A 10,521-nucleotide genomic window follows, 5' to 3' on the forward strand; every position below is an offset into this window, starting at 1 on the left:
CTTGGTTTTTTTTTTAGTGATAAATAAGTTATTATTAATCCTACTATTCCATTTCTCTCTCTCTCCCTTCCTCACCAATGCGAACTAGGCATCCTATTAAAAACCATTTTCTATAGTAGGCATAACCTTTTTTTTCATTCTATATATCAAATGGAACCTTAAGTTGTGGCCTCAAATGTTTAACACCAGTTCCTAGTAACATGCTTACTTATGAACACCTTTTAAAATTTAACCAGTAAAGCTGTATATCATTAAATTTACAAGATGAAGTAAAAGAAAACAAAATAGCTATGATCAACTGGGACAGGGAGGGCCATCCTCTAACCCTATTGAAAGATAGGGAGGTCATTCCGAGGTTGTTGTTCACAACTCAGATCAACTTGGATTGGACCAGGGCTACTTAAGGCTTCTTCACCAGTATACTCTGCCATCTTCAAGAAATAACTATGCCTGCAAAATCAAACTATTAGTACTTCAATTCACAAAGAACCGTAGAAATAATTGGCCAAGTAGAGAATTGATACTCACCATCTAGTATCTGCCGTTAACTCAGGATGAAAAGCAGTCGCAAGTATGTTCCCTTGTCTCACAGCAACTACAACTTTCCTTTCCTCCTCAACGTTCTCCTGATGTGACCATTTCCTCTCAGAATAAAGATAATAAAGGAAAAACCAACACATTGATGAGGTGTCATCATTTCTGGAAGCATGTGGAGTTTGTATCATTATCATTAAATGTTGAGTTGGTTGTTGGATTGTATTCAGAGACATTCTTTAAGGAATAGGTGGAATGGAAGTACCTATGCTTTATATTACCAGTAAATCAGCTAAATTAGAGGCTCCAATGATCATGAACTGTCATGCTAATACCTGAGGCGGTCTTTGGCACATCGGAAATTTAATAAGATATTTGGTATAACGAATAGCAAAATTTATAAGTTGTCCTAAATATTAATATGGGAATTCTCATCTTATATCCTGCATCAAAAAGTTTCAACTTGTATTCATTAGATTGTCGATAGTCCCAACCCAGGCTACGAAAGTTAAACAGAGGAAACTAAGAAGCAATGGCTCCCATGGCCTTAAGCATCCATAACAAAGTTCCCACCCCAACCACGATTCTGACATCAATCCTCAGGACAGCACCTCCATCAACAGAAATGTACAAAGGTATTCCCTTTCCACCTCTCTCTCCTCTCTCTCTCTCTCTATATGCATATATATATTCTTTAATCCAGCAAATAACCTCATAAGAAAGGGCCCGTTTTTAGAACTATACAATGTTAAACCAGCTAAACTGCTAGATTGACTGAGTTGATATTTCATGATCCTGTCTATTTTAATAATCCTGTTCGTCAGACACCACCATTTTCTAACATTCTCTAAACCAGCCACGCCATCTTCTACTGACATAGCTTCCGATATTGGTAGACCCTAAAATCAAGTAAAACTAAAAGCAGCGTTAGAAAAAGAAGAGGGCCACTGAAGGCAGGAGGCTGCGGGGATTGTATGAGTTGGCTGGGTAAAAGGCTTGTGGCAAAATCATAGGGGGAAATCTGGTCGCGGGGATCTAGATCCTCCACAAGAGCTAGTCTATCTTGCTTTTTCAAAAAAATTTGTCAGTTAATATGTAAATCCCTTCATTGAAAAAGTTGCTTCCACAAGATATTGAATTCAAAGAAAAAACAAGATAAACAAGTAAATAAATTACGACCATTATCAAACCCAAAATTATACATCCATAACACTGAAAGCTGAAAGCTTTCTTTACATATAGAAATAAATACTAACCTCTAATATGCCATTAGATGGGGCAGGATAATCAGCTAGCACTTGAACTTCTTTTCAACTTCAAGGATTGCCGGGGCACGGATAAAAACTCCGCGAAATGTTTCAGGACCCCTTCACTTGAAGCAATCTCTGGCACTGATAGCTCTGCTTCAAAGCTTTGAAGCTATTTAAAAGCTTTGGTTAATTACACAAGCACGACCAAAAGTATGAGATGGCATCCAAATTTATCGCATTTCCATGACCCATAACTTATTACTCTCTAAACAGATGAATCTGCATCGGGTATCATGTATTGATATTTATAGACAAAACCGAGTCTAATCAAGTAACGGACCTGGAGTATTGAATGTTTTAGAACGAGAAAAGAATTTAATTAAAGCAAGTCATATTAAAAATCATGAACTTTAAAACAGTTGGTGCTTAGAGATTATTTGAATCCTCAATCACCGGAAGGAGGGCATACACCTTCATTCTCGCTGAAAATATGCACTAAGCATAAAATTTCATGTTTAGTGTTTCAACATGTACCATGTTGAAAGTGGCTTCCTTTTATATGTATTTGATTGGCTATAGTTCAACATAATATGTGCAGACATTACCTGGCTTCCGAATAAATTCCTATGGACAGTACAATCAAGTCCCCCAATTAATTTTTGTCCACCAGTCTTCTGCCCTGAAACGAATTCATTCTTTTAAATGCTTATGTTGAAAAGCAAATTACCACGCAGCCTAGAACTCAACATCAGTGATGAAAAGTGGAGGAGAGAAACAGCTCACCAATGGCATTATTTGCCAATAGTATTAGCCCAGCACAAGTACCCAAACAGGCCTCCCCATTTTAACAAACTCTTGCAGAGCAGGAAACTGATAGATTGCAAAATACAACGTAGATTATACAATGTACTTCTCAACCAATTGACGGATTTATAAATCTTGATCAGCTCCATGTAATTATTTTTAGCTCCTATCAGATTATAAGGACATAACCATCCCAATGAGGGGCAAGAGCAGAAGTAACTGAACATGGAAGACAACCAAAAAAATTATTTGAAAGAGAAAGAGAGACCAGATTGTGGGACTCGGCAAGCTTAGCCATGGTGGTGCTCTCTCCTCCAGGGATGATGAGGGAAGTGACATCGCGAAGCTGTTCTGGCTTCCTGATCTCTACGCCTTTCACACCTAATCTCCTAAGGGCTGCCATAAGCACCAAAAAGAAAATGAGCGAAAGAATCAAAGGTGACTAAAGGCATCCAAATATAGTGAAAGTGGAGGAGGAGGAGAAAAAACATGCCGGTGATATGCTCGTTGAAAGACCCCTGTAGCGCGAGGACGCCAACGATTGCCATATTCTCGCCACAACACAACTCCTCCAAACGAGCCACCAAAACCAAACCGCGCCAACACGACACACACCAAGGAGACGCGATACGTTGAAGGAGTTGGTCCTCTCGTTTCAAATGACCTTACAAATCAATCTTGTTTTCTTCGTTGCCAAACAAAAATTGGCCAGAGTCTCTGAGCTCCTCTCTTCTTCTCTTTCCGTCCTTTTTTTCTAATTATTAATTAATATTTTAATGGTTAAGATTAATGTTTTTAAACTATTATCAAATTTTTAAATTATAGATAATTTATAAAAATAAAAATTTGAACTGTTGAAATATATTAATTCAATAGTTAAAAGGAAGACAGAGAATTTTAAAAAAAAAAAAAAAAAAGAGAAGAGATTTCAAACTGCTTAGAACCATGTGATAGTATTTTTCGAGCCTACCAAACGAGGGTCGAAGCCCTCTTTTCATTTCAAGACAGAATAAATATATTTAACCAAAAAAAGCACTGTGTTCAGAGAATGTATTACTTTTTTTGGCCTCTTTGAATAAAATCTCATAAACATGGGTTTTTTTTACAGACTCTAATACAAAAAATATAGCTGTATAGTGTTATATACGCCTATTAAAATTTACTCCAGTTATGTTCTTTACATCTGAAATCATGCTGTGCTAAGATGTTGCTGTCATGCCATCAATTCAACCACAACTTATTCATTTGAAAAACATCTGCACAAAAACTCGACTGCATCGAGCTCAATCTCTTTCCTGACTATTCATATAAGGTTCAGTTTTGAACATGTTAAGCCAATCTGTTTATATACATGTATATGCACTTACACGCATAACATAACTTTTTTATTTTTTATTCAATTATGTACTGAATTTTTAAAAGATTCAGGCCCTGAGCCTAAATAAAACACGTCACATAGGCCTACAGGGCAGTTTCAAATTTTGGACCTGGAATATATAGGATTGATCTAATCGAAGCGTAGCCCAAGTTATTTTATTTTTACACCTGTGATTCCGGCAAAAACAATATATCCCTGTCCGACTATATGCCGGTCCTGCAAAAAGCAATATTTACCGTTTGGGCCACCACCGTGTTTGAGTACTTAGAAAGCCCGTAAACTCTAAATTCGACGGGCTAATGACAAGGCCCAGGGCATTTACTAAAAGAGGCTTAACTGTCGCAGTTAGAAGAAAAAGCGCGCGGCTTGGGCAAAAATGAGATCATTTTTCTCTGGTGATACTGTCAATGGCAAGTCAAACAGATGATGGTCGGAGCCAACGCAAACCATCGGATAGGCATGTGAATGAACTGCTAATGTTCGCCTCAGGCATATCTTTTAATCTTTAATCACTGCAAACTCGAAAACCGTCAAAGCAAATCCCGAGGCGAGGAGTTTGAGGGCCGCTGAGCAAAAACAACGTTAATCAGCCATTATTTAGAAAACAAGGTTTTTAAAACATGTTAATTCACCTTACATTCTTGACCTTAAATGGAAGGAAAATTAAACTATATGTAAGTTGGAAATAAAAAAACCATTTGGTTGAGGACAGGGTTTTTAATTTTTTGATTGTGGATGCTCTTTAATTGTTGGATTGACCGGAGGCTTGCGATTGCACCTGGAGTCGGGATTTTGAATTTCGCTCCAAAGGCCGCCGACCGTGTTGGAATTTTAGGCCTTTTGGAGGCGGGAAGACTCGTGTTTAGTTGTTTCAGTTTCTCATCCTCGCCCAGAAAAACGAGGTAACTTGACGGACATTAATTATAAAGATGTTTTTAAAGCAAATAGAGATTATTTGCCCTTGCCGTTCCTTCCTGACGCCGTCTGAAGGTTCTATGCAATTCTCCTGGCTAAAGCTCAGCGATGCAATCTGTTCAACGAGTGGATAACTTTTTTTTGTTGGTTTTGTTTGTTTTATTTTTTTTAATAATTTCCCTATGCCTGATAATGGAAAAGGTCAACGAATTGTTGTTTGGAGATTGGGGGTTCAGCCGGCACCTATTGTTATAAACTGGAGTTTTCACAATGTTGGATGTGAATCATAGTCGGGTTAACATATCTAGCCCTTTTTTCCACCTAGCTGAATGGCATCCTTTAGAATAGCGTCGCTTAACAGGGCTTGAAGCCCTCTCCTCCCTCTGAAATCAGGTAAGCATCTTTCCATCATGAAGCATGCGAAACATCATTCATTTTGTAATGCACGCGAAGTCCAGAAAATCAAGCTTGCTTTCACCCCTGTAATGAAACTCTTGCTGTGAAATCCATCGCAGGGTCAGCAGAGAATATAGCTGTTAGGTGTTTTCTTTGGGCGTTTGAGGTGAGTTAGATATTGACACTTTAATTTGAGACACTTTATTTACTTCTTGACGTGATGTTTAAAGATTCTCAATAATTCCCCCCCCCAATTGTAGGACATATATACGGCTGAGTGTTTAGGTCTGAATGTTCAAAAAGGGTTTCTCTATTGCAACAGCGATGGGCTGCTGTGGTTGCTTTGGTTTCATAAGAAAATTCAAACAGCGCAGAAATCAGTCTGGCAATAAGAGTAGTCTCTCTCAGGAGCCATTGTTGGATGAAACTGAAGACAGAGATGATGATGGATCCTATAACGGTGATGTTACTGACACCATCAGTGGAGACGATAGTGAAGTTCCAATTTGTGCCAAACGTTCTGAGGAAATTTTGATGATGAGAGAAGAGAAAGATATGATTTGTAGGCAGTTTCCTGTTAAGGAAACTCACAAAGTTGTTCGCGCAGAGGTAATCGGTATATTAGTCTTGTAGTTTTCTGTTGTGCTACGCTTATTTTTGATAAAAAGGGAAAAATCAAGACTAGCTAAGCTATTAGTGATTTTTAAAGTGAGGTTATCATGATGGCATTATTGTCAAAACTGCAATAGTTGTGTCTTAGGAACTGTCCTATATATGGTATATCATGTAAAACAGCTGCTTTAGAAATCTTCTTTTAATGATGGCAACTGGCATCATATTTGCTGATGACTATCACACCAGTATTGATGATGCCGTATATGAACTGAGATTATGTATTTATATATATATTATTAATAGTATTAAGATATCTGTTTTTCTTTGACGTAGAACTTGCTAGATAGTGTTGGGGATAGTTTTAATATTGATAGTTCGACTCATAGATCTCTAAGTTACTGTTCTCACCGATCTGGTGACCAACTTTCGGGGAGTTTGGGAACCCTTAGAAGCAATTAAAAAAAAGTGCTTTCACACAAGTTGTGGCAAAACTCATCTCACATTTATCTCGAGACCAAAAAATCACTTCCAAAAAGCTAATCGAAACACCCTGAAGTTGCAGGTGAACTTTGAAATAGTTTTAGCTTTCCCCCTTAGTTACTATCTTTACCAATCTGATGGCTAGACATGAAGTAGTTTGACTTAGGGCTTGCTTTAGATAATGTCAAATTCAGTGTACTCGAGGTCACCTGAATGGTTGTCAGTATTAATTTGCGTACGTCGTCTCAGGAGAAGCTCTTCTGCTGTGTTTCATATCTCCTGTCAGAAGCTTTATGTGAATTCTATTGGTGTTTCAGGATGAAAATGGTAACAAGATGGTAAATGAATATGTTCGGGAGTACAAGATTGGTTCTGGTAGTTATGGGAAAGTGGTAAGCATTTTGTTTGTGCTATTGTGTTATCTCGGTCATCACTGTGTTTAGTTTTTGAAAGCATCTTTTACGTGCATGATAGGTTTTATACCGAAGCCGTGTAGATGGAAGGCATTATGCAATCAAGGTATGAGGCTTTTTTCTCGTGTGGGAGGATACTAGTTTAATGCATAGCAGTGAATTTGGGCACAGTTTCTGTAATATAGAAGCTGATTGAAAAGATGCTACTTCTGATTTTTATAGTTTGGACGTGTAATGTAACCTACGCAGCTGGATTGAAATATCCTGTGGCGGATAAAAATTTATAGACTTCGTTTGCTATTGATAGGTTGAAAAGAATGTGGCCTTGATGGTTATATGTGAAAAGTATAAAGGTCGAAATAGAAAGAAAACAAAGATAAATGATCATGGTACTAGTCCCCAAAAACCATTAGCAGAGTCGTGCACAATGGCATTCTTTAGCTAAGGCTGCAGTCAGTCATTTAATGAGCTCAAATTTTTTGATCTGCAGGCCTTTCATAAGTCTCATTTACAGAAGCTTCGAGTCGCACCCTCAGAGACTGCCATGACTGATGTTCTGCGGGAGGTATATTTCTTCTCTATATATTTTTGTCCCTTTTTTTACATTCTATGCAGATAAATTAGACACCAAATGTAAAGATTTCCAGTTTGACCAAGTGTCTTGCTTATTTTCTATTGGTAACAGCTAAATGTGAGTTTGTTAAAGCATAAATCTTATGGACATTACTTGGATAGAAGGAAAACTAGAAAATGACTTCATTCATCTCTATTCACCAGTATATTGGGAGTTCTTCATTCCACCTCCTACCTGCTTATGACTTTTCCTCCATGCTAACGAACCCACCGTTAGATAAGAACTTCCTGACACCTGTGACATTGCTATTTATTTTGCTGCTCCTAGCCAGGCATGTATTTCCCCTTGTATCACATTCACCTTTTTATGGGTTTGATTGTACGCTAGCATGCACATTGACCAGTTTTGGGAATTATGCATAGTTTTGAGTGTCAATTTGCTTCCTTATTTTGCGCAAAAAAAATTATATATTATTTGTGCTAACTCAATTGTTTAAGGGGGCCTTTTTTCCTTATTTTTCCTACAGTAGATTAAAAGACATAAATTCCTTCTTTCCAGGTACTCATCATGAAAATGCTGGAACATCCTAACATAGTCAATCTCATTGAGGTGATTGATGACCCAGAATCAGATCACTTCTACATGGGTAATAACAGCTTGTTTCTTCTTCATTTTGGTTTTGTTAATAAATGATTAACGGTTGCTGAATATTCTCACTCTGCATTGTTTCCTCGAGTCTGAATTGATAATAACCTTTACCAGTTCTGTGGCTGACAGCTGATTTTCTTCTTCTACAGTACTTGAATATGTAGAAGGCAAATGGGTTTGTGAGGGTTCAGGTCCTTCTTGTAGCTTGGGTGAGGAGACTGCTAGGAAATACTTGCGTGATATAGTTTCAGGATTAAGATACCTTCATGCTCATGTATTATCTCTTACCCAATCCTTTTGTGCTTATTGTTGACTCCTAACTCTCCCGTGCACTCTCACTAATGCCTTCCTTGGTATTATTATTATGGATGTGTAAGGCTAAAGTTATCTGTAAGAATTGTTTTCACGTTTATGTTATGTGCTTTAAAATCGATTGTCTTTGTTATGTGATGATCATTATTTCATGGATTGTTTAAAATGCAGAATATAGTGCACGGGGATATTAAACCTGATAATCTGTTGGTTACACGTCATGGTACGGTAAAGATTGGGGATTTCAGTGTCAGCCAGGCTTTTGAGGTGACTTTAATTACTGAGCTTTTAGTGTAAACAGGATATACCTTCTGAAAGTTGATGCTGTCAAAAAACCAAAAAGATGTGAAAGCTAATGAATATATTCTGCGGTTCTGCCATTAATTTCTTTTTTAAATCTTGAGAGCCATTGTTATGTCTCTCCCTCGTAACAATCCTTCATTCTGTCCATGGCTTTCTATCTCTGCTGTAATCCAGTGTGAGGGTATTCTTTGATAGCTATTAGCTACTAGAAGTATATGCGCTACATTTTCTTCCTTGGACATTTACTTCAGCTGAAGTGCTAACTTGGGACTATATCCTAATTGTCCCCTCTAAAGGGGCTGGGGGAAGGGCTCCCTGCCCACTTAAGACTAGGAGAACTTAAGATCAGGAGGTTATACTATGTCCCTTTAAAAGGAGCTATCAATTATATGGTATTATGACTTCTGTAATGTTTTCTACATATCCCACCTCCCCACAGGTGCTTCTCTGTAATGTTTTGTACATATCCCACCTCCCCACAGGTGGTTCTCTGTGAGAAATTTTAGTATGTTGGTAGACACAGGTAAGTGATGGGTATGGAGGCTTTAATTGATTTCATATGTAGGATGACAATGATGAGCTTCGCCGGTCACCTGGGACACCTGTTTTCACTGCTCCAGAATGTTGCTTAGGTTAGAGTTCTCTTTTCCAAACTCCTTTATGTACCTTAATATATGAAAGTACATGTTCTGACTGCAGTTTTGTCGGTTGATATCCTTATAGGCCTTACCTATAATGGTAAAGCTGCGGACACTTGGGCAGTTGGAGTTACTTTGTACTGCATGATTTTGGGTGAATACCCATTTCTTGGAGACACACTTCAAGACACTTATGACAAAGTATGCAATGCATGTATTCATATGTGAATAACCCACAGTCTCCATGGTTCATTTATCTTTTCCTGTCATAGAAACCTCAGCTTACATTTCTGTTGCCTTTTCTCATCCAGATTGTCAATAATCCTTTAGTGCTCCCCGATGATTTGAATCCCCAAATAAGGAACTTACTGGAAGGATTACTTTGCAAAGGTATAATTTAAATTCTAATTTCAGTTGTTTCCTGCTCTAAAGATGTAGTTATTCTATTTTTTCCCCCCAAAACTGAGGTTCACCTTCTTATAGGGTATCAATTGAAATTTGTGTTTTGCAGATCCAAATCATCGGATGACATTGGATGATGTTGCACAGCATAGTTGGGTTATTGGAGATGATGGGCCAATTCCTGAATATTTGTGTTGGTGCAAACGCAAGAGATTAGGAGCAGAAGACTTGAAATAGCAGCAACATATTTGCCTGACCTATACTGACTTTTTATCTCGTTTATGTACATTGAAAAAGCCTGGACTTGCCCTCTTACTCTATGGAGTCTTTTATGGTTGGAGGGACAGACTTCCAGGAACTCTTCATATGACTCATTCTGGCTGGCAATGGCAAGGAAGGAACGGGAGAAATGATTGTTCGTTTTTGTTATGAAATTTGTATATAAGAGACTTCATGATTCTATTGTTGCATTTGTCAAGTTTTGAGTTCGAGTACTATCTGTATCCGAGCGAAATATTGATTTTATCTTGTGTTATATGCCCCCCTAGTTACGCATTTCCATTTGCTCAAAAGGACAAGTTACAGTATTATTATTAGTGGTTGGTTAACAATATGTTTAGTGAATTTTCATGAGCACAATTTAACTGTCATTCCCCAAGATGAGGAGTCACTGATGTTTGCATTTGCCTTCGTCACAGTCATACTGTGTAAGACGCAAATTATGAAGGTTAAGCTGGTGCGTTTTGAAGTGGTTTGTTTGGATGTGTGAATCAACTATATTTATATATATTCAGAAAGAGTGACAAAAAATTACAACTAAGATCTCTATCTGATGTTTAGACCTTTTTCCCTGAATTTA

General features: G+C 37.7%; 1 protein-coding gene and 1 pseudogene across 2 annotated transcripts; one reads left to right on the plus strand and one right to left on the minus strand.

Annotated features, from left to right (window-relative positions):
- Nucleotides 1-144: 144 nt before the first annotated feature.
- On the minus strand, nucleotides 145-3,291 carry LOC114762680 (probable pyridoxal 5'-phosphate synthase subunit PDX2; annotated as a pseudogene).
- Nucleotides 3,292-4,676: 1,385 nt separating this feature from the next.
- Nucleotides 4,677-10,317, plus strand: LOC114762677 (serine/threonine-protein kinase GRIK2). Of its 2 annotated transcripts, none has more exons than XM_028952218.1 (14): nucleotides 4,677-4,868; nucleotides 5,083-5,274; nucleotides 5,397-5,443; nucleotides 5,538-5,886; nucleotides 6,690-6,764; nucleotides 6,847-6,891; nucleotides 7,276-7,350; nucleotides 7,918-8,005; nucleotides 8,157-8,281; nucleotides 8,491-8,586; nucleotides 9,188-9,254; nucleotides 9,346-9,461; nucleotides 9,572-9,650; nucleotides 9,772-10,317. In XM_028952218.1, the coding sequence occupies exons 4-14, from the start codon at nucleotides 5,569-5,571 to the stop codon at nucleotides 9,897-9,899; spliced, it is 1,212 nt and encodes a 403-aa protein (XP_028808051.1). In that variant the 5' UTR covers nucleotides 4,677-4,868; nucleotides 5,083-5,274; nucleotides 5,397-5,443; nucleotides 5,538-5,568; the 3' UTR covers nucleotides 9,900-10,317. The 2 variants fall into 2 exon arrangements, with proteins under 2 accessions (XP_028808051.1, XP_028808052.1); XM_028952219.1 differs by having other exon boundaries at nucleotides 5,600-5,886.
- Nucleotides 10,318-10,521: the final 204 nt, after the last annotated feature.

Source organism: Neltuma alba, unplaced genomic scaffold (genome assembly GCF_004799145.2).
Source record: "Neltuma alba isolate B1F8T4 unplaced genomic scaffold, ASM479914v2 tig00011239_pilon, whole genome shotgun sequence".
In the NCBI taxonomy this organism is placed as follows: Eukaryota; Viridiplantae; Streptophyta; class Magnoliopsida; order Fabales; family Fabaceae; genus Neltuma; species Neltuma alba.

Coding starts and splice junctions, on each gene's coding strand:
- LOC114762677 (XM_028952218.1), top strand. CDS start 5,569: ATGTTCAAAAAGGGTTTCTCTATTGCAACAGCGATGGGCTGCTGTGGT. Junction 6,765..6,846: donor CTGGTAGTTATGGGAAAGTG/GTAAGCATTTTG, acceptor CGTGCATGATAG/GTTTTATACCGAAGCCGTGT. Junction 9,255..9,345: donor TGCTCCAGAATGTTGCTTAG/GTTAGAGTTCTC, acceptor ATATCCTTATAG/GCCTTACCTATAATGGTAAA.